The 23843-nt window shown below is 49.3% G+C and overlaps 1 protein-coding gene across 2 annotated transcripts in view; it reads left to right on the top strand.

The window, feature by feature from the left end:
• The first annotated feature begins 16082 nt into the window (after window positions 1–16082).
• DCHS2 (dachsous cadherin-related 2) overlaps window positions 16083–23843 on the top strand; it is a 312281-nt gene continuing 304520 nt past the window's right edge. The window contains exon 1 of one of the 2 annotated variants that reach the window (XM_051819958.2): window positions 16083–18409. In XM_051819958.2, the coding sequence (XP_051675918.2) occupies window positions 16388–18409 (2022 nt within the window). In that variant the 5' untranslated portion in view covers window positions 16083–16387. The remainder of the gene's footprint in view (window positions 18410–23843) is intronic. The other variant, XM_051819960.2, reaches the window with a different exon arrangement.

Raw genomic sequence — 23843 nt, 5'->3', positions numbered from 1 at the left:
TCATATTAGCTGGTTTTTGCTCAGTTGTAGATTACTATAAGGGTAAGCTATAATACTGGTTATGGATATTAATAAATTTTTAACTTATGATATTTTCAACTTATCTGATGAGTGTACTGGGGGAGGGTGAAACCCCAATATAAGTTGAGAAGCATCTGTACGTCAACATTTCAAAATAAAATGACTGTTTTAAAAATATTAGAAACATTTTCCTGCACTTTTCAAGTTCTTTATGTATTTGTCGTTCATTCGTTCATTCATTCAATAAGGAGTTCTCGGGAACTTTTTGCATACCCTGTCTCTAAATATTATCAAAAAACATCAAATCACTTCCACCCTCATAAAGCCAACAACTGTGGCCTGGAGCACATATTAGCTGATTAAAACAAGAACATTAGACAAGTATCTGGATCAATGAAAGACTTGAAACTGATAATGGCTAAAACGGATGTGTCCTTCAATATCCTTAAATAATCTAGTCAGGGGAAATCAATAGAACTCTACAAAAGCCTCGCTAAAAATAGGGACACTAGAAGTAGAGTTTCATAAATCAAAGTTCCTAGTACTAATCAAGTGGATGACAATTTTAAGGCCTGGGGAGACTGAGTGATGAGAGCATCCCTCCTGTTCTTAGCTTCTCCATTAAAACAAAACAAAACAAAAACCTCATCCCTTTGCTTTCCATCTTTTGTGATCACCAGATGGCAGTGTTTCTGAGCTTTGCTGCCACAGTCCGTTGACTGGGACGGAACTGGGCAGAGTGCTGCAGCAGAATCAGAATAAATGCGTGCGGAAGAGCCTCAGTATGGGAGATAACACTGACCCGTCCGTGAAAGTAGACTTGCTGGGTTTTTGGGTATTTTTTTAGTTTGCATTTCTAACGAAGTAGAAGGGTGAGCTTTGCTTAGGTCTTGAATGTATTTGAAAGATTACGATTCAGTGATGATTTATTCATTTGCATCGACGTGAAAGGCAGAGAAACACACACAGAGAAAATGAATGAATGAATGGGTGCACAGTCACATTATTCCAGCTCAATGAATTATCTCAGAGAAAGGAAATAGGTTTGGAGAGAACATGGCATATTGGGATTGACTGAGGTGTCTGCTGTGTGTAAAATATCAGTAGGAAGAGACGAGTTGAAAGCAAGGGATTAGAATTTGAGGGAGAAAGAGAGATCTTAAAGTCAGATTTGTTCCTCTGAGGATCTAGGTAGAAAACTGAAGCCGTTAAAGTTTATCCCCCAAATAACTATCACCAGAGTAACAATAATATGATTCTACATGGCAACTTATAGCCTCTGAATCTCATGTAAATCATGAATACCTTTCCTAATTGTAGAGATTTGGAAACATAATACAAATAAAGGAGAGGGTTTGCCATGCAAAAACCCATCTTTTTTTTAAGATTTATTTATTTATTTTGAAAGTCAGAGTTACAGAGAGAGGAGACACAGCGAGAGATCTCTCATCAGCTTCCAGAAGCTAGCTCCCTCCCCAGATGGCTGCAACAGCCAGCACTGGGCCAGGCCAGAACCGGGAATCAGGAGCTTCATCCAGGTCTCCCACATGGGTGGCAGGGGCCCAAATACTTGGACCTTCTTCCACTGCTTTTCTCAAACCGTTAGCAGGGAACTGGACTGGAAGTGGAGCAAACTGGACATGAAGCAGCACCCAGATGGGATGCCGGTATCATAGGCAGCGGCTTTTCCACCTACACCACAGCGCCGGCCCCACAAAACCCTTTAAAGACAAATGGTCTAGTCCCCTCCTACCTGGCTCCCAGAGGGTCGCCTTTGCTCCCTCCTTATTTAAGTTTAGAGCCACCCCCGGGCAAGAAAATGAGAGGAGAAGAAAGCCGGAGGAGATGGTTGTCAACCCTGCCTGTGCCTCAGAATTGTCTGTAGAGATTTTGATAGCATGGGCCTGGGGAAAGCAGCCCAGGAGCGAGGGTTTTGTGCAAGCCACAGAAGCAGTTCTTCCAGGAGGGACTAGTCACCCTTGTCAACTGCAGCACAGAGGCCAGATAATATCCAGGCTAGGCAGTGCCTTCAACATGGCTGCCGGAAACCATGAAGCCTTTGTAGGAGCCTTGCTAGAGTGGCATGGGCGGGTCAGATCATCTGCTGCAGCGAGTGGGGCGGGGGCGGGGAAGGTTCTCACAACTCAAGGAAAGGGATTTGCTCACTTAAGCATTTGTCGCACTGCTGTGGGGCCCCAACTAGGGCTGGAATCCTTGGATTTGAAACGGTGTCAGTCTGCAGGAACTCATAAATTCATGCAACTGTTGGGGGCATGAGGAGCTCACAGTCTAGAGGGAAGGCAGAGAGCAGGCAGGTGACTCAGCGGAGATGTTACTTTGAGGACCTGGGGAGTGTTGTGGAAGGAAGCAAGAAGGAGCAGTGAAGTGATGCAGAGGAGAGGTGCCTCCGGGAGAAGTGAGCGTCTCCAGGAAGGCCATGTAAGGGGAAATGGGCACTTGGAGCCATCCAAAAGGACGTGGGCGACAAGGAGGCTGTGGGAAGGGCAGGTGCCTCAGCAGGACCTGGGAGCAAGGATGCTAAGGTTCATTGCTAAGAGATGGTAGGAGCGATGGACTCTGCTGACCAGATTAGAGCCGAATGGCCGTGAAGTTGTCCTCTAAGTCCCAGGAGATTTTTTTTCCCACAGCCTGTGATAACTGAGCTGGTAATGTAATTAAATCTTTTTATTTATCCACTTTACTAACAGATTATAAGTTCTTTTAAGGAAGGAATCTTGTCTGATCAGGTAAATTCCAAATAGATTTACTCAATGGTGATTTATTTTTGAACTATCCACTGGAAAAATTTGCCTCTCAGTCCCCCTTGTGGTTGTCAAATATACCCCTGGTGATCTCCTGCTGTGCAGGTCACTCTGACGTCCACCCTTGTCTATATAGGAGGAAGAGTGATGCTGGGTACAATTCCCCAAATAGAACTCAATGATTTAAACTGCTTGTCTTGATATTGGTTTAAAGATTGCTAGGAAAAACAAAAATGAGATCTGGGATGGATTTATCTATTGAAAAGCCCTCTGTAAGAAATGTGGAAAAGCAATTTTTTACCCAGTTTTGAGTAAAAAGAACTTAAGGTCATTTACCATGAAGTCATTTACTTCTCCAGTAATATGGAAGATAATTACGTCTTTTTTCTACCCAGAGACATTATTCTTATTGTTTTACATCTCTGATGCAAGCTCAACCACACAGAGGAAGCTTACATGAGGGGACTTCAAAGAGATCCTGGAAAATGTAAATAAAAGATGGGTTTATTTTGGTGCAAAGAAATTGAAATTCGTGCATATGAAGAACCTTCAAAAAGTTCATGGAAAATATATATTATGAAGAAACTGTGCATGGGTTTCAAAATAAACCGTATCTTTTGATTCCATTGTTTTCATGAATTTTGGAAGTACCCTCTTATGCACTTAGATGATTTGCTTTAAGGACTATTTGATAGTTTGGTAACAAGGCTCTTCTAAAATTAGCAAAGAGACTTTCAGGCTTTCTTTTTGAATGCTTTGCTTAAAATGTCATCATAGCTAAAAATTGCTTATTATACTTTTATTTATTTATTTATTTAACAGGCAGAGTGGACAGTGAGAGAGAGAGACAGAGAGAAAGGTCTTCTTTTGCCGCTGGTTCACCCTCCAATGGCCGCCGCGGCCGGTGTGCTGCAGCCGGCGCACCGCGCTGATCCGAAGGCAGGAGCCAGGTGCTTCTCCTGGTCTCCCATGGGGTGCAGGGCCCAAGACCTTGGGCCATCCTCCACTGCCCTCCCGGGCCATAGCAGAGAGCTGGCCTGGAAGAGGGGCAACCGGGACAGAATCCATCGCCCCGACCAGGACTAGAACCTGGGGTGCTGGCACCACAGGTGGAGGATTAGCCTAGTGAGCTGTGGCGCCGTCCTATTTATTTAGTTTTGAAGATTTATTTTTATTTATTTGAAAGGCAGAGTTACAGAGAGAGAGTGGGAGAGGCAGAGAGAGAGAGATTTTCAACCTGCTGGATCATTCCCCAAATGGCCGCAATGGCTGGGGCTGGGCCAGGCCACAGCCAGGAGCCACAAACTCCATCTGGGTCTCACATGTGGGTGGCAGGGACCGAAGCACTTGGGCCATCTTCTCCTGCCTTCCCAGGTGCATTAGCAGGGAGCTGGATCACAAGTGGAGTAGCTGCGCCTTGAATCAGCACTCAAGTGAGTCGCTGGTGTCAAGGGCAATGGCCCAACCTGCTGTGCCACATCAGCCCCCAATTATCATAAATTTTTAAAACTATCTCTAAAGAAAAAACGATAGGCCCTTTGTGTCCAGCTTTAATTGATTTGTCTTTCCTCAATCAACCAAATAACCCAAGAGTTAGGTATAATATTTCCTGAAATTAACTGGATTGGGGTCTTTATGATCTCATAAGTCCAAATTGTGGCTCTCGAAGGTTCTGGAACTTCAGCCCAAATTGGCAACAAAAACTTCCTCTGACAACTTGTTCTTAAATGTTCCAGCTGCTCATAATTTCTCTCAGCTTCATAAATCAATGCCCTGTTTCCCTTCTGGGCAGCAAAACCTAAATATAGATGTTAAAATTTCCCTTTAAGTCCTTATTTGGCGTTCTAAATGCACGTCCTCTGTAGGGGAGCATCAGACTGAACCAGTTCAAGTTCTGGTTCTGCACCTGTTGGGCAGGAAACTTTTTCCTAGGTTCAGACTGGCATTTTCCTGTCGTATTGTTACCTTCAAGTAAATATTTGACATAAGCAAAAGATTTTGTGGTATTCTCCCCCTCACATCTTGTTTTCAACACAGACTTTGTAGCACCCATTTTTGGGGGGTACCTATCACTGTCTGTGAGAGACCATGTCCTTTCACACAAAACCAAACATCTCAGCAAAATTCGATGGCATTTAAAAGCAAAGTTATTAAGTGGTTTTCCTGTGCAGTCAAAAGGCTTCCAAGATAGTGTGAGTTCCTCAGACAAGCTTACCATTGCGATACCTAGACCTGAGGCCCGGCCCTAACTCTACACGAAGCAGGGTGGGCTTCATTTCTGTGATCTTTAATTCTGTAAATCAAAGTGACAGGAGATGCTCATTTACATTATAGTTTATTGACTCGTTATATTTTAGTGGCAAGAAGAAAGTCATTTTGATAGATGGCAATTTAAAATAATTGCTCCTCTCCAAATAGACGGGAAATTAGCTGGCCCGGTGGATCAGCCTACTTAGGCAATACGTCTCCATGTGTCAGCTCGCTGCTGTCCACACCACCTGCTGGAGTCCCCATCAGGGACACAGACCGATGAGATCACTACAGCAAGCTATAGATCTTGGGCACGTTAACTGGCTTGTTTTTGCCTGGTAATGAGGAGAGTGTCTCTGGAAAATAGGAAATTGGAATCTGTCACCTCTCAGCAAACTGATGAGTGATTGCTATTGCTTTGCATCTCTGTGGGGTTCGCACAGTATATTAGCTATTCCTCGGCCCTGAGCGCCTGCTGTCGCTCCTGCTTTACTGGCATGAAACTGAGAAGGCTGTTGGGTAGCCCAAGTGTTAAAAAACAAGTGATAGCGAGGAGTTTCTCTGAGAGTCTTAGGATGCTAGCTTTGCCTGTCTGGAGCAATTTTAGCAATGGAGAGGGGGTGATTTTCAAGGCGTTATTGACTCGGGGCAGACAGCAAAATGCTCTTTGGAAGGTACTTAAATGCTTTAGCCCTTGGGTGTGATTCTGGCACCCTAATTCCTGAAATCAAAATTCACAAACACAAGTGCCACTTCTTCCAGGTCTCCCACATGGGTGCAGGGCCCCAAGCACTTGGGCCTTCCTCTACTGCTTTCCCTGGCCATAGCAGAGAGCTGGATCGGATGTGGAGCAGCTGGGACTAGAACCGGTGTCCATATGGGATACAGGTACTTCAGGCCAGGGCATTAACCCGCTGTGCCACAGCGCCGGCCCCTAGGCCACTTTCAATACCTCTGGATTTTGATTAGAACGATGTGTAGGATTTAGGGGTTTAGAGTGAATGACTGAGGAGCAGAAGGAATCTGATCTTAAGGGAAACATTTGTTATTAAGCAAACTTGTTGGGAAGGCTCCAACTTGTTAGTCATTGCTTCGTTCTAGGGAAACGAAGCTTTGGGTCAAACCACAGAGCTGGTAAACACCTTAAGGATAGTCAGTTCCAAACACTTTTCAGTTGAAGGTTATCAAGCCATAATAGATAAACGATTACTTCCAAAAAGGGGCTAAGTATCTGCTTTAATAACAAATAGTACTACAGAAACTATCTTTTTAAACTCCAAGTCATGACCACTTAGAAGGCCTTGGCCAGCATTAAAAAAAAATACAAATCAAGGGGCCGGTGACATGGCTCACTTGGTTAATCCTCCACCTGCGGTGCCCACATCCCATATGGGTGCCGGGTTCTAATCCCAGTTGCTCCTCTTCCAGTCCAGCTCTCTGCTGTGGCCCGGGAAGGCAGTGGAGGATGGCCCAAGTGCTTGGGCCCTGCACCCCATGGGAGACCAGGAAAAGCACCTGGCTCCTGGCTTTGGATCAGCTCAGCGCTGGCTGTAGTGGCCGTTTTGGGAGTGAACCAACGGAAGGAAGACCTTTCTCTCTGTTTCCCTCTTTCACTGTCTATAACTCTACCTGTCAAATAAAAAAAAAAGTAAAAAAAAAATAAAAATCAAAAGCAACAATAAAAGTTAGGAAGCACCATCTTGCATTGGGAGAGCAGGGGATATCCTGAAACTGTCACTTCAGTCACATTGTACAGGGGTCTTCACCAAGTCGGTGGGAAATGGAATTAAAAGCTAAGTTCATTTTGGTGCACAGAATTCTGCAGTCTAAGCGTAATATTTTCATGGTAGGCATGCTCCATGAACCTTCTGAAGACCCTGTCTCTCTCTGCGTGTGTGGTTTGATAGAAAATGTATTTCTCTCGGCGGGTCAGCAAAGTCGGAAAACCATTGTGTTCCCGCTTTGAGTAGCAGGAGCTGAGAAGAAACGGATTGTTTATGCATTAGCGGGTCCCCTACCTCTTGGGCCACCGACCCTCATTGAGTTGATTTCATGGCCTATTATATCACTCTTAGATGTGTTTCCTCGGCCAGGATTTATTTCTCACCACAATATAACCAGAACCCCATTCCCCGGCTATTTCACCAAACACTTTGACCTTTGTGTATTTAACGCTCATTCCCGAAGCCTCTGTTCTCTCCCCGAGATCCACTGGAGCCGCAGCTCAATCGCGTCCAACTTCACGTCTCGCGAACGTTCTGAGCATTAGGACTGGGCTTTACTCGCGTAGTATCTGTTTCACCTTTTCAACAGGAGTGCTGTTTTGCCACAGATATTTTTCTGAACACATTTTTACAAAGAGAAAATTTTAGATAATACATTTAAATCAGAGAAAAAAAAAACACAACATCTTGCCGCTGTAAGAAACACATTCTCCAAAATGAATCTGCCTGACTTCCCAGCTGGAACGGATCCCTTGGGATCCCGTTGGCTGGAGGTAAACCCAGAGCTGATCATTTCTGCCTCCTTTGCAGGGAGAAGCTAGATGTCTGAGAGAGGCGCTGGGAACGCGAGTTTGCACTGCAGGGAAATGTAGGCAAGGGGTGGGGGGTGGGGGGGACTGGCCGTGGCCCGGCCAGGGATGGGGGGAGACCTCGTTTAGTTTCCTGTGGCAGCTACAACAAATCTTCACAAACGTAGTGGCTTGAAACAGCACGCATTTCCTCCCTTCCCGCTCAGTTTGCACAGCTCTCAGGGGGCTGAAATCAAGGCGCTGGCAGGGCTGTGTTCCTCCGCAGGCGCTGGGGGAGAACGCGTTTCCCAGCCTTTGCCAGCATCCAGAAGCTGCCTGAACTCTTGAACTCATGGCCCCCTTCCCCCCAGCCTCTGCTTTCATTGTCCCGGTCTTCTTCTCGGACTCTCCTAAGAACCCATGTGATTCCCCCGGGTGCACCCAGACATCTCCCCCCGGGGAAATCCCGTAACTCACATCTGCCTGGTCTGTTCCCTATTTCAGGTGCTCACAGGTGCAGGGATTAGAAAGCCTTGTGCAGGGGAGCCGTGATTCCGCTGAGCTTAGGGAACTATGAGGATGGGTGGATGGCAGTAAGGGAAAGCCAGGTCCGCACAACGAGTCTGATTCTCTCAACTCGGGGGTATGGCTTCGCTGCTGGTGAGATTCTTGCAAAATGGCTGAATCACTGGAATCCTTCACTCCGGGCACCTGCCAAGCTCCGGGATTGGCAGCTGGGGCACCCTCTGCAGCCACGTGCAGCTCTGTCTTCTTCCCGGGCAGCACAATGCACTTAACTCCAAAATGAGCGACTGCCTCTCTGATGGCTGCTGGTTGCTTTTCAACATTTCACACTCCTCTGTGCCCCCGGAAGGTCTTGATCGTTGGAGTCTTTAAAATGTCTCTTCTAGACTACATTTTTTTTAATGGCTGTTATTTTTAAGCTTCCTCATTAGGCCTGGATTAGAGGCCAGGGCTTAAAAGAAGGAAGAACAGGGAATAAAGCCGACAGGTGAATCAGGGCGGATGGGGGATAAAAATGCATGAGAGGCTGGAGGCCTTCAAAGAATATTTGAAGATAAAGCGCACAGCAAAATGTGGAGACCGCATTTATAAATAAAGCAAAGGGTTGCCTGAGCCAGGGGAAAAGCCTACATTTGCAGACCACAGGAAGCTGTGTTTGAAGAGAAAGTCCAGCGTAGATATTCTAGCTTGATGGCTAAAACACTCAGCCTGTGGTAGCCAGAACAGGTGTCACTGACCGTGGGATTTAGGCTTGCTTTCCTGAAAGACTGCAATTAATTAATTGAATGCCAGGCCAAAAGCTTATGGAATGTCACCCTCCTGTTTCTCTCTTTTTCTGCACTGAGATATACAGCGTTGTGGGAAACAGGACTTGACAGTCCGCAGAGAAGTGAGCTGCACCTGAACTCCAGGAGCAGTTTCTACCTCCAGCTCGTGCGGACGGTGGTCCTGTCTCCTGGAGCAAGTCGTTGGGTGGAAGAATCTCTCTGAAGGCCTCAGAAGCCAAGAAGTCCTCAGACACGAAGTCTGTGATTTCTCAAAGCACAGGTGACCTCCTCGGGATTACCTTGAACTCGAACCCAAAAATATGTTCTAAGGAATTAAGCACTGACTGATTCCTTATATGTTATAATAGCTGTAAAAAGCTCTCTACATGCCTTAAAGTAGGTAAATCTTAAGTGCAATGATTATTTGATTCATGGAAATATCTGCCTAATTTTCAGATTAGTTTCAGTGCCAACCATGGTATTTTTAGCAGGAGTGCTGAAAAATTATTTGGAAAATGTCATGGCATCGTTCCACTATAGACACAAGAGGAGTTATGTCAGGAAAAAAGGTGGAAGTATGTGGAAAGCGTGAATTGCGATGATAGAGGTAAAGGATTTTCCTCTCTTATGTGCACTCAGAAAGGCCTGGAATATTCCTGTTGTCATTATGTTACTGTGTTTCTGATCTTATCAAAGGAAAACAAGGTTGACTTATTCAAGTTTGCATTTCTCTTTAGCCGTACACGCTGCTGGACCTGAAGAATCAGCGTGGAATCTCTCAGATCCTGTGCGATCCAGGAAGACTTCGTCAGGGAGGAGCTGCCAGGTCCCCATATGTTCCATGAGGAAAATAACAGGGGTACCGACCCAGCCAACAGTCTGTGGCAGAAGCCTCTTCGCAAATGTCTGTACGTCGGAGGGATTTCTCGTGGACAGGATCTGTACCCGTGCATCCGCATCTGTGTGTGCAGTCATGGACTGTGTTTGAATCCAGGAGGATCCGTTTATTTCTGAAATGACTGCGTCCTGATCAAATAGGATTCATGTGTGCGTGTTGTACGGAGCAGACACGCGGGCCGGATGTGGCTCTATTCCCTCACTGCCTTGATTCAATGGGATCCAGGCATTTTCCAACTGAACAGCTGTGGCTTGGGGAGAATCCAGGTGTTTTTCTCACTGAATACTTGTGGGATTGGCAGGGTCCGGGGTATTTCCTTTGCTTTCTCTTGCCTGGAGTTATTATAACTTATATTATGTATATATTTCAGTGAATTTTGTTTGGTCCCAGGAAAAAGATTGGCTTCCTTAACTTCTCACACAGAATTTTAACACCTAGAAAAATATAGGCAGGATTAAATGCTACTTATCTTTTTCATTCACTAGCTATATCTTTCATGCTGTCTCATATAGAAATATGGATGTTTTAAGAATTTCTTTGTGTTAAAGGAGATTACCTCTGTACCCAGAATAATTCTCTGCCCAGAAAGGTGTTGCTTTCTTGGAATGGTAGTGTCACACCTGTTCTGACACCCACTTGTTAGGAACCTGTTGGATTTGGCTGTGATTTCAGAGTGAAGAAGTCAGCCGGCCTCCCGAGGTTTGGCAATCCTGTTAGAAAATAATGTGTGGTTTCGGTTTCCACCTCTTATATAATACATAGGAAAATTGGAAAGAGTTCAGAGAAGAGTAACAAAATGATTAAAGGGTTGGGGAAGTAAGGAGCTGGGATTATTTCATCTCAAGCAAAGCTTTCAGGGGAAGTGAGATGGAGAGTGTGCCAAAGGCAGAGTTAGGGCCGCCAAATCTGAGTGGCTACGTGGTTGCATAGGTTTGATTGGCCTTTGTAGGCCATCCCACGTCTGGTAGACGGAGTGAGGGAGCAGCTGATCTGCCTTCCCAATAATTGGGAAGGAGAATAAACAGAAGAGAGAAGTAGACCTGGGGAGTTACCTCACCTCAAGTTTCTGTCTCAGGCCTACTTGTTCTGAATCTTCAGAAGCAAGGGAAGGAAACCTTATTATGTGTCATTCTTACAGTCCAGCCTCTACTAGATTTGAAAATAGGATTCAAGGGAGTAGAAGCCATGTGGGAATTGGTGACAACTATACATTAAGGTGTTGACCTAAAGAAATTATTGACCAGTTTTTCTCCACCTTCCAAAAACAATCAGAGGGAATAATTTTATGTTGAAACCTGAACTGGAGACTTGTAGATAGGAAACTTAATTGTATTGTATCAAGCTGGGAAAGTGGAATGAGTGCATGTGGAACTGGGTGTGAACATCAAATAGAAAGGACATGTCTGTTATCTCTTTGGGATGGCTTAGATTCTAAGGCCGTGAGGTGGACTTGATTACTAATTAAGATGCCTGTGATGTCCAGGATTCTGGTTTGAAGACTTAAAGAATACAACATAGGTGGAGATATTAAATGCGGGCTATGATATTAACTGCTAAAACATCTCCACTTCTTATAAAAATCTAGGTTAGTTAGGGTTCTTCAGAGAAACACAACGGATTCTATCTAATGTGTTTTTATATAATATATATGGTACATATATGTATTTACTTATTTCAGTAACTGGCTCCCACAGTTTGGGGGGCTGGCAAGTCCAAAGCCGGCAGGGCAGCCTGGGAACGCAGGCAGGATCCGTCTGGTGGCAGAATTCTTTCTTCTTCAGGAAACCTCAGGTGTTTGTCTTAAGGCCTTCAGCTAATTGCACGAGGCCCACTGACCTCAGGGAGGGCAGGGTCCTTCACTTAAAGCTCACCCCTTACAGATGTTTACATCTGCAGAATACCCTCAGAGCGATACCTAGACTGATTCTTATCCACATGGCTGAGCACCTGAGCCTAGCCTACTTGACACATAAGGCACACCCTTTACAGCCTGCAAACATGCTGGCTCCAACTTATTCAGAAATCGGACATGTGATGGGAAGGGACGCGTCTTCCTAGGGGATGTGGGAAGAACCCCGTCGTATTTCACATGATCCTCCCTACTTGCCTTGAAATACCATTTCTAAAGAGCTGGCTTCTTTTCATTCCATTCCACGGTAGTCACTTCGCCATGGCCTCTCTCTGTGGCTCCTTGCCCTCCCCAAAGCATGCACTCCCTAAGCTACTCTTTCTGCAGTTCTCCCAGGTCTTTCCAAAACTCTTGTTTGTCGCTCCCCCTCTTCATGGAGGAACGACACTAAACCCTGCCTAGGCTTCCTATCCGAGTCACGGCACCATTATGTCACTCCCCGTCTTCGTGGAGGAACTACACAGGACCCTGCGCTGTTCTTTTGTCTGCTCGGCCCTCCCCGGGTTTGCTGCTGGTTCTTCCCGGGTTGGCTACCGACCCTTCCACCTCCGTGGAAGGGCGGTTCCCCCTGCCACTTTCCCCACTTCCGCGGGGGAGCGGCACACCGCCGGCCGGCTCTCTCGGGGGCTGCACAGGTGTTCCCTCAGATGTTCCCCTTAGATGTTCCTGGTGCATGTTGTCTCTCTCCTCCTTTATAATCCTCTTCCACCAATCCCAACTCTGCTACCCACACGCCGAGTACGCTGCTCTCCTCCAATCAGGAGCAGCACCTACAGTTTATTGGTTGAACTGGAGGCAGCTGTGTAGAAGCTGTTTACTCCTCTCCCAGCGCCATAATGTGGGAGAGCAGATGCATAGAATAAGTCTTAATTCCAGTAACTTAGTCTAGTCCGAGTTGCTCCCAGTTGCTCCCCACACTTGTTATATCATTATACCGCTTTCACGGCCCATTCAGAGGAAGGCTATTTGCTTCAAGAAAATCCTGGAGACAGTAAATCAACGGTGAAGACCACAGACACAAAATCTGGGTTCTGGTTCCAGTTCCACCCCCTGCAACCTCTGTGACTTCGGTCACATTACTTGCAATAGCCCTGAAATCTCAGTGATGGGGATAATAATTAAACTTCCTTGCTTGAGGTGCTGATGTGAAGTGCTTTTACTTAGTCTCTGCTTATACTTTTTAGCTATTGTCAAAGCTGTCTACAGATAGTCCGGGAGAAAATGATTTTGAAGATGGACAACCTGTATCACTAAAATCATATAATGATGCCAGATGAAGATATGCAGTTAACCTGTTATCCATGACAGCTTCTTTCGCAATAATAAGACATTTAGATCTTCTCTCTTCATGTACTCTGGGGCTCAAGAAATCCGTCTGCCATTACTGAGCCTCAAAACAATTCATCCCTACAACATTCACCACACAAACAAAAGAGGACTGAGGAAGTCATATTTCCTGAGTGCTTTGTATGATGCTAAGGCACACACGGAGTCTCATGGAAGGCTCACACCATTTTCTGGAAACCAGTTGTATCACCCCCAATACAGTAGAAAAAACTGAAGCTCAACAAGATTTAAATAACTTACCCCAAATTAGAGAGCAGAACGAGGATTGCTCAGCTTCAAAGCCAAAACTCTGGCTAAGTTACATCACTCGGCTTCCCTTACAAGGGTCGGGCTTTGTCCCATTGCATGCAGGCTGCCGTTGCCTGCATTACCTGAAATTGTTTTTCTCCTATTTCAGAAATGTTCTCGTTTCTTCTCCTTCACAAAACTGAACTCTCCGTTCTAGAAGTTGCTCAGGACATTCAACGATGGGTATTGTGAAGTGGGCAGGAGATGTTGACCCACAACATGAAGGAACTATGGAGCTTACCAATTCGTGGGGAAAGTGATGTTTGAAGTTCCTGACTTTCTGCTTCTAAACCAAACCTCTGCTTACAAAGAATGTGTTAGTGAGATATGCAGGAGATGCTGTTTTTCTTCTGTCTAGAGAGAAGACTCAACAACAACAACAATTTACCAGGGCCGGCGCCAGCACCGGCGGGTTAAAGCCCTGGCCTGAAGCACCCACATTCCATATGGGCACCAGTTCGAGTCGCGGCTGCTCCACTTCTGATCCAGCTCTCTGCTAGGGTCTGGTATAGCAGTGGAAGATGGCCCAAGTTCTTGGGCCCCTGCACCACCTGGGAGACCTGAAAGAAGCTTCTGGCTCCTGGCTTTGGATCGGCGCAGCTCCAGCTGTTGCAGCCATCTAGGGAGTGAACCAGTGGATGGAAGACCTCTCTCTGTCTCTACCTCTCTCTGTAACTCTGTCTTTCAAATAAATAAATAAATCTTTTAAAAAAACACAATTTATCAAATCATTTGAAGTTAAAAAAAAAAAAAGAAGCAGCAGCAGCCCAGGAAGCCCATAGTGTGATTAAAATGAGAAAGACAGTGAGGATTCATTTATCACAATGAAGGTTCTTATCCAACCAATTCGTATTCTGGCTTCAAACTGACTCATTCATCCACCTGCCCATGGGTTCAACCAACCTTCCTAAGCAGATGCAACATCTGTTTAGTGCATAGAGACCCACTATGTGCCAGGTGCTGTTCTAGGTGCCAGGATAACCCAAGGCTTGCAGTGCATAGAGACGGATAAGCTTGGAGCCATCCGATTAACAACGAAACAAGTCGATTTCAGGAAGGCACAGGTGCTGTGAATGGAATATGATGACAGGACACAGGGCTTTGGGTGGGGAGCTGCTCAAGCTGGGATTCATAGGGAAGACCTCTGAATCGTTGGCGTTTGAGTAGAGACTGGAATGAGAAAGAGCCAGATCTTTCTAAATCGGGGCGGGGGGAGGTAGGGGGCAAAAACCCAAGTAATAAGCACCAAATTTCCACCAGTTCAAAGGCACCAAGATCAGAAATCAGGCAGGATGATTGAGTGTGAGACAAAGTCAGCAGGGTGGGGGTCGGACCTTGCATTCCCCATGGATAATGGAATTCTATTGCCGGTTCTATCGCAGGAGTAACACGATTTGAGTTTGAAAAAAAATCATCAATCTGGATGCTTGGTAGAAAATTCCTTATAAAGGGGCAAGAGTGGGGTCGGGGGTACTGGTGAGGGAGAGAGGCTGAAGACTCTACAGACTCCTTAATGGTTAAGGAGACTTCCCTTGATGGGAGGAAGCTGGAGTGGTGGCAATAATGTGTTTATTTCCATGCACGTACCTGCGGCAGAATAAATTGTTTTATTATTATTTCGTCAAAGGCAGAGATGGTGGCGCCGCTGTGGATTAGCAGCGCTGTCTCCTCCTCTCTGCATTAGAAAGCCATCTTACTACTGCTGCAGGGAACGGCATCCTGGCAATGAACGCTTCCCTCTGGCTGAAAGGCAGTCCTTCCTCGGGCATTTTATTAGCAGTCTCTGCCGATTCCTGGGGCTAACCGAAGGGCAATCTGTGACCCTGGCGTTGGACTCTTCCCCCCGCCCCACCTCCCCCTCTGGCTCCGCTGCAGCTACTTTAGAGAGTGGCGTCGGTAGCCGCTCCGCCAGCAAACTTCCGTGCTGAGCCGAGGAGGCGCGGCGGCTGGGAGGTGGCGGACTCTCAGCACACCCCCCCCCCCCGGTCTTTCTGCCCCCCATAAATCAGCGTCGTCAAACATCCTAGAAGTGTTATGATGGTACTGAATGCATAAAAGGGTCCGCAAGTCGAATCCATTGTCGTCATTGCTGGTGGCAGAGGGGAGTGACAAGACTCTCCCGCGTCGCTGAGGAGTAGCGCGCGGCACAATAAAACGGGGCTGGCACCATGTGGGTCCCAGATTTCTCCAAGTTCCGCCTCCACCCCGCTCCGCCCGCCTCCCCGGCCCCCTCCCTTTGCCGTCCTCCCGGCACCAGCCTTTGACTCCCATCTGGCCTTCCGCTGGGGACGCGTCTCCACCACCGACTGGAGAACACAAGTTGGGCTCCCCCCAAAGTGATTGTGACCCCCACCTTCTCGGCGCAGCCCGAGCCGAGCGTCAGGCCTGCGGGGGCTGTGGTCAAGAGGATGGAGGGGCCTGGCTGAAGAGGCAGCTGCCCTCGCTCCCCCTACTGCACTTGGCACGCACCTCCCGGGCGGACACCCGGCCTGTGCGTCCCCCATCCGCCCCACTAGCCAACCCCGCCGGGCTGTTCCTCGTAGCTGCTTTTCCGCCCTGCTGCAGAGCCGCGGCGCGCAGGTTGGAGTTCGCTCTCGCGGGCGCCGCGTCACGCGCGGGTGGCGGCGGAGGCTGGGTCCGAGCAGGAGCCGCCCCTCCCTCCCTCCCTCCATCCTCCTCTCCCTCTCCCGCACTCCCCGCCCTTACTCCACCCCCTTCCTCCGCCCCGCTCCCCATCCTCTCCTGGTGTGTGCGCGCTTTAAATAATTTCCTTCTTTTTGGCAAAAGAAATAATGCACCTGACTGTACCAGGGGGAAGCAACCAGCCGAGCCGAACAAGGAACAGATGTAAGAGGAATAAAGGGAGAGAGCCAAAGAGATGAGACTCGGTTAGAGACATCCAGAGGCTGCGGAGGTGGCCGCCGCGGCAAGCAACCCGAGCTCCCCAGCGCGCGTGAGCTGCAGGCAGAGGACGGCTCACCAGTTGCAGGCGTAACCTGGGGAACTCCGGGGTCTGGAGGCTTATTGGCCAAAGTCTTGGCTGCTTTGGCCCAGACCCTCAAGAGACTGGCAGTTACCCGCGTGCCTTCCCAAGCAGCTGGCAGAGAAATGAGCCTTTCTGGGCGGAGGATGGGCGAAGGGCGCCCGCAGTGGGGGTCTCGAGCCGGGAAGCGCCTCCCGCGCCCCGGGAGGAGAGGGTCACCCCGCGGGCGGCCGGGAGGCGGCGGTGCCGGCGCGCCGCGCTCCCTGCTCGGGCTGTTCGTGCACGCGTGGCTGTGGGCGGCCTCGGGCTCATCTGCCCAGGTGTTCAACCTCAGCCTGTCCGTGGACGAGGGGCTTCCCCCGGACACGCTGGTCGGCGACATTCGCGCGGGGCTGCCGGCGGCGCAGCAGCAGGAGGGGGGCGGCTTCTTCCTGTCCGAGGACTCGGACGACTCCCCGCTGCTGGATGACTTCCACGTGCACCCGGGCACCGGCATCATCCGCACGGCGCGGCGCCTGGACCGCGAGCAGCGCGACCACTACAGCTTCGTGGCGGCCACGCTGCTGGGCGCTGTGGTGCAGGTGGAGATCCGCGTCAACGACGTGAACGACCACTCGCCCCGCTTTCCCCGGGAGTCCCTGCGCCTCGACGTCTCTGAGCTCAGTCCGCCGGGCACCGCCTTCCGCCTGCCAGGTGCGCACGATCCGGATGCCGGGCTGTTTGGCACACAGGGCTACACCCTGGTGCAGCCGGTCCCCTGGCCGGAGGACCCCGCGGGACCACTCTTCCAGCTGCGCTACGGGACTCCGGGGCCCCCGCCGCTGCCGGCCTCCTCGTCGACCCTGGAGCCCCTGGACCTGGTGCTGCTGCGGCGCCTGGACCGAGAGGTGGCGGCGGCGCACGAGCTGCAGATCGAGGCGTGGGACGGCGGCCGCCCGCGGCGCACGGGCCGCCTGCGCGTGGAACTGCGCGTGCTGGACGAGAACGACAACCCGCCCGTCTTCGAACAGGACGAGTACCGCGCCGCGGTGCGCGAGGACGCCCCGCCGGGCGCCGAGGTGTGTCGCCTGCGTGCCACCGACCGCGACTTGGGCCCCAACGGCCACGTGCGCTACCGCATCCGCTCCCGGCAGGGATCCGGTGCGGGGGCGGGCGGCGGGGACGGGGCCTTCTTCGCGGTGGAGGAGCTGAGCGGCGTGGTGCGGGTGCGGAGGCCTCTGGACCGCGAGGCACAGGCCTGGCACCAGCTGGTGGTCGAGGCCCGCGACGGGGGCGCGGAGCCTGAGGTCGCCACGGTGCGCGTGTCCATCGCCGTGCTGGACGTGAATGACAACCGGCCCGCCATTCACCTGCTGTTTCTCACCGAGGGCGGCGCCGCCCGCGTCTCGGAGGGCGCCAGACCCGGCGACTACGTGGCTCGCGTCTCTGTGTCCGACGCGGACGGTGACCCGGAGAAGGAAGAGGAGGAGGCTGGGGAGCCCGGTGCAGGCATCGGGAGCTCCAGCGTGTCGCTGTCCCTGGAAGGCGGGGAGGGCGCCTTTGCGCTGCGGCCCGGCGGCCGCCCAGGGGTATTTTTCCTTTGCGTGGAGGGGCCCCTGGACAGGGAGAGCCGTGACCTGTTTGCCCTGCGCCTTGTGGCCACGGATGCGGGGTCCCCGCCGCTGAGCACCGAGGAGACGCTACTGCTCCGGGTTGCAGACCTCAACGATCAGGCTCCTGTCTTCAGCCGGGAGCATTACCGGGCGTCAGTATCCGAGGCCGCGGCCCCTGGCACCGCAGTCCTGTGGGTCAGCGCCTCGGACGCCGACGAGCCTGGCACGGATCACGCGCGGCTTCGCTACGCGCTAGCCCAACTCTCGCCTCACTGTGCCGCGGAGGCTCCGCCGCCCACCGCAGAGTGCGGACCCTCCTTCACCATCGACCCTGAGAGCGGAGTCATCAGCACGCGCAGAGCCCTGGACCGAGAGGTCCAGGCGGCTGTGGAGCTGAGGGTGATGGCCCAGGACCTGGGCGAGCCCCCGCTCTCTGCCACCTGCCTGGTGAGCGTCACCGTGGATGACGTGAATGACAATGAGCCCGTGTTCCGCAGGCAGGTGTACAATGCCACTCTGGCTGAGCATGCTGCAGTCGGACATTGCTTTCTGCAGGTGAGTGCAGCAGGCCTGGGCTCAGCGAGCAGGCCTGGCCAGGGAGAGGGAAATTGGGAAGTCTTCCCCGGGAACTTGTGCTAGGCAGGGTTGCATGCTGACCCTCCAACCAGAGGACTGGACCTTCCTGCTGAGATCTTGGCCGCATGGCCGCCAGTGTCTTCTGGGCCTCACCTGGTGTTTAGATCTTGATTATTCCTACGGAAATCAGGTTTTCTTCATGCGGGATGTGCACTCCCAGGTCTACCCTGGAGGAACCGTTCCTTCTAAATCAGCCAGTGTCTCCAAGATAGCCCTCATAATGAGCTTTCGCAGCTATCTTTTGCAAGTGTATGTCTTTCAACACTGAAATTGCTTCGAATGATCATTTCCAGAGATTCTTTACAACTCCTACCTTGTCCAGAGCAGCTTCCAGAGGTTGGTTGGGGACTTCTAGCCATCTGTGTTAGCACCCTGTGTGGGCTGAGCTCCTCCTGGGATGCCTATGGGGCTCAGGAGCAGAGAGGCTCCATCACCCTTTATAACATGGAATGCCATCCCTTGCCTCTTGGTTGGGGGAGTGTTGCGTGTTGGGTTTCTTCTGCTCCTGCCCCTCACTCTGAGAATGCTGTGTTCTGCCTCCTGCCAGCCCCTGCGCCTCGCTGCTTCCAGTTCCCTATGTCTTATCTGATGTCAGATTGCCAGATTTCCCAGTTTGTTTTGTCAAGGTAATTTGAGCGAATAAACAGAGCCCGGGTGCTGACTGCTGAGTGCAGTGCCAGGGCTTTATTAAGCACTTAGCCTGGTTAATTACTTCCTGAATCTTAATTAAGGGGTTGAGGTTTTAGCTGTGTGATTCTCTCTCCAATAGTAACCTTTAGATAGTGAAGTCATCCTTTACAAGGGGTCTTCAAAAAGGTGGGAAATGTGTACTATGAAAAATGTGTATGGATTTTAAAGTTTTTTTGCACCTAAATATTTTGTAAAAGGGTTTATTTTACCTATTTGAAAAGCAGAGAGAAAGGGGTGGGGGAGAGAGAGAGAGGGAGGGAGAGAGGTCTTCATCCACTAGTTCACTCCTCAAATGGCTGGGGGATGGGTCAGGTTGAAGCCGGGAGCCAGAAGCTTCTTCCAGATCTCCCACATTGGTGTAGGGTCTCAAGGACTTGGGCCATCTTCCACTGCTTTCTCAGGTGCATTAGCAGGGAGCTGGATCGGAAGTAGAGCAGCTGGGACTCGATTCGGTGCCCATATAGGATGCTGGTACTGCAAGTAGTGGTTTTACTTGCTATGCCACAACTCTGGCCCCAATAAATTTATTATTTGATTCCATTTTGTTCTAAAAACGTTTGGAAGTAGCCTGATATCATAACAAAGGATTTAAAGACTGCTTCTACCTTTTAACGCTTTGGGCAAGTGAACAATAATTCCCACTCCCTTTTCTAGTGTGATGGATGGAGCACTGTAAGTTGCTAGATTATTAAAAAGTTGCTTGAAATTTATGCCTGCTACTGAAACAGACAATTCCACGAATATCAGGGACTAACCCTGTCCAGTGGTATTTCCCTCTTAAGTAGAGTCTGACATGAAGTGGGTTGGTTGGTCTTACTCTAGCCAAGAGGTGGCCTGGCCTGGGACTGACTTCCACCACTTTACCCCCACATTTCACTGGCCAGAGCAGCCGTGTGGCCTCAGGTTTCTTGCAGAGGAGGCTGGGAAATGTGGAGAAGCCCATGAAGGCCCAGTACCCACTGACAGTTTCTGACAGATCCCGATGTACGAGATCTTTGTCTGTGAGAGGTTGATGTCTAAGATTTCTTCCACCTGGAAGACCCTAAGGCTCTCAATAGGAAAACAGTAAAAGTTGGCTCTGTTTGGAGGACAGTAAGCAGAGAGGATTAATTGTCATTCTTTTGATTAAGACCTACCTTTAGAATTGTGTCTAGAACTGTGAGACGATTCTGCCATGAGGCGCGAGTGTACCCCCATCATTCAGTACTCAGTGTGTGCGGACCTGTTGTGGTGAGCTGAGCTTGGCTCAGGCGTGGGCCAGCACCTCCAGTAACTGCGTGATACCTGTCTGGGCTGCCAGGTATTGGTGCAGACAGGACTGCGTTTTTGCTGATTACAACTTCTGGAAACTCCACCCCCCTCGCCCCTCAAGATTTGCAGAAACTGTTATGCCCCGACTCCCTGGTGGCCTCCTGGACAGCAGCGTGATATCAAACACATGAAAAACAAGAGGGGAAAAATTTTTTTTCCTGTTCTATTTGCCCTGTAAGGGAATACCATGTCCTCTAATCAACAAACCAAATCAAACCAAACCCCAAAACAACGTTGAACTTTCAAGGTGTCTTGGTGGTTACTCCATGCGCATGATCTTTGGGGTCTCTTATTTTCATTGCTACTCCTGCTGGGAGCACAGTGCTGGGTCCCCACCCTTCTCCCAATGCTGGCTGAACTCTTATATTCTCATACTCAGGTTGGAACTTTCCAAAGACTTTAAAGGTGGGGCAGACCAAAGGGAATTAGCACAGAGTGCCAGAACCATTAGCAGCCTCGGCTAGGTAACCTGTAACTCCAAAAGGTTCCTATGGCCTTCCAGACACCTGCCAGAGTTTCTGAATTCCTTACTCCGTATCTGTCCCGGAGAGGGGCAGAGCCCCTTCTTAACAACTCACCTCTCAGAAACTCCCTTCACTCTCTGGCTGCTATTATGATCAAAACGGAGAGGGATTTCCACTCGGCAGGCGCTCAAGGATTGCTCCCAGTGCTCGTGTCTAGTCTGAAAGATTCCATTTTCCTAAAAATCACTGCCAGAAAGGCCAATTTCAACCTCTGGAGAAGAGCTCCACCCTTTACCACACCTACTGATACGAGCTGTGCTTACAGCCAGAATTTACAACCAGATGGGAAAACAGTATCACACCAGCATTCATACTGACTTACACGCACGCAGCTGCAGAAATACCAGCAACGTGTTCATTCATTTATTTCATCCAACAACAGCATTCACTAAATAAACAGCGTTCAGTGAACAGATATTTACTGAGTTATTTGCTGCATGCTGGGAACAGTTCCTGGTTCTAGGAGTGCAACAGGAGCTTGGTTCTAGACATGCAAGCAGGAGCTTGGATCTAGGCATGCTCACGGAGCCCACAGTTGAGGGTTCTCTGTCCCCTTCCCCATCACTGTCTGTCTTGGGAATGAGTGACCCACTCGAGGCCTCCACTTGCTGGTCTGACCTCTCTCCAGCACTACAGTAAGTCCTGCCTCTCACAAGACATCTATCTGAGTTCTTTTATTTCCAGTCCATTGGGCCTTTCTAAGTCGTGGCGTCGCTCCTTCTCCCTGAAGCATTTGGACTGCTGCCGACTTTCTCGACTGTGCCTTTTGCCTGTCTTTTGCTTCACTCTGTTCTTTCTCTCACCAATTCTCCCTTTTCCTCTTATGCCACCCCATGTCAATCAGAGGCATTTCCAAAGGTTCCATTTTTCTCTCACTCTGTTCTATATCCTCTTATTATGTAGTCCCTAGAACTCTAATTTTTTTTTTTTGACAGGCAGAGTGGACAGTGAGAGAGAGAGACAGAGAGAAAGGTCTTCCTTTGCCGTTGGTTCACCCTCCAATGGCCGCCGCGGCCGGCGCGCTGTGGCCGGCGCACCGTGCTGATCCAATGGCAGGAGCCAGGTGCTTATCCTGGTCTCCCATGGGGTGCAGGGCCCAAGCACTTGGGTCATCCTCCACTGCACTCGCTGGCTACAGCAGAGAGCTGGCCTGGAAGAGGGGCAACCAGGACAGAATCCGGCGCCCCGACCGGGTCTAGAACCCGGTGTGCTGGCGCCACAAGGCGGAGGATTAACCTAGTGAGCCACAGTGCCGGCCTAGAACTCTAATTTTCAAAAATCTGCTTATATATTTATTTTATGTCTCCAGAATCAGCATCTGATATAAGCCCCAGATTCACATTCTGTTCCTGGATATACAAGGATATTTCAAAAAAAGTTGGCGGAAAATGGAATTGAACTATAAGTTCCTTTTGGGTACAATTTTTTTTTTTTTTTTTGAAATCCATGCAGTTTTTCAATGCTATGCATTTTTCCATGAACTTTTGGAGAACTGAAATCCAACATTTCCTGGTTTGAACTCATTTCCCTCCTGCTCTCTGTTTTCCTCTCCTCTGCCTCCCCCCTTCCTTTCCCAGGCAGTAGTAGGAATCCACCGGCCGGTCATCAATTAGCATCTGTGGAAGTGTAGGGCTGGAGGCAGGCATCACAAGGGACGGAGGTGGGGTGCCTCTCAGGGACGATGTGAGATTCTCCCACTCTCCTAGTGCCAGCTTTAGAAGTACAGGACTTGCTTCAGGAAGAAGGTCCTTCCTAAAATCTTAGTGCCATCTCTGACTCTTCCCCAGATCTGACTGTGTGAGTTGCCAAAGCCCTCCCTTCAGTATTTCCTAACCTCTCCCTTCTCTTACACCGCTGCTCTCCCTCTGTGCATTGTCATCTCTTGCTCTTGTTGGCTGGCCTTCAAACTGGAGAGCCTGGAGTGCAAAGGCCACCCCCACCCACTCAGCCCGTTTTTTATGCTGTCCAGCTCTTTTTGTAATGTTCTTTGTGGGGCTGAAGTTGTTTAGTTGTATTAGTAAAAGTGATGAGTTAGGAGTATCATGAAGGGTTAGAATTCACTGGCATTTGAGTTCTCTGCAATTTCTAACTTCCTTTATCTTGTATAATAGGAGATCAATCACTTTGTTGAATTGCACCAAAGAGCAACATAGCAGAAAAAAAAAGTGTTTTGTATTGTAGCAAGGGCTACAACTAATCAAGGTTTTTACTTTTAATGTTTTGCATTTTATTTGCATGTATATTAGGTTTATTGCAAAGTTTATTTCCGCAGCATGTTTCAGTTGGCAGTCCTTCAGAACTGTACCATCTGAATTTCACTGCTTCTCCTGTATTTTTATGTCCCTTACCCCAGTGCTAACACACTGTTGTTGCTTACCTTGTAAGAGGGAACTCCAGCAAGTTTGTGGAAAAATAGAATTAAAAGGTAAGTTTATTTTGGCACCCAAAATTTTGGAATCAAGGCATGGTTTTATCCTAAGACACTTTTCCACGCACTTCTTGAGCACCCTACATATACTCGTATATGCTGGCATAGTGTGCAGGTGCTTTGATGCTCATATGGCTGTATTACATGTTGTCTTATTTGGGCTCCTTTGAATGACCTGACCTGCCTGCACACACAAACGGAGCAATCTTTTGCTTTCCTCTATCTAGATCACCTACCAGCCATCACCTTCCCTGACCCTCCCACACCTACGTGCCTTAGCTTCCAGAATGTGCTGCAAGTGCCCCTGGCCAGTTTGAGGCACTGTGGAAGGACGGTAGAATTATCTTTTGCACTTCATTTTGATAACCCTCCTTGCCCTGCCTCCTGTCCAACTCAAGAC

This window comes from Oryctolagus cuniculus, chromosome 8 (assembly GCF_964237555.1).
Source record: "Oryctolagus cuniculus chromosome 8, mOryCun1.1, whole genome shotgun sequence".
Lineage (NCBI taxonomy): Eukaryota > Metazoa > Chordata > Mammalia > Lagomorpha > Leporidae > Oryctolagus > Oryctolagus cuniculus.
The sequence above is the reverse complement of the archived record's forward strand: the minus strand, read 5'-3'. Positions and strand labels throughout refer to the sequence as shown.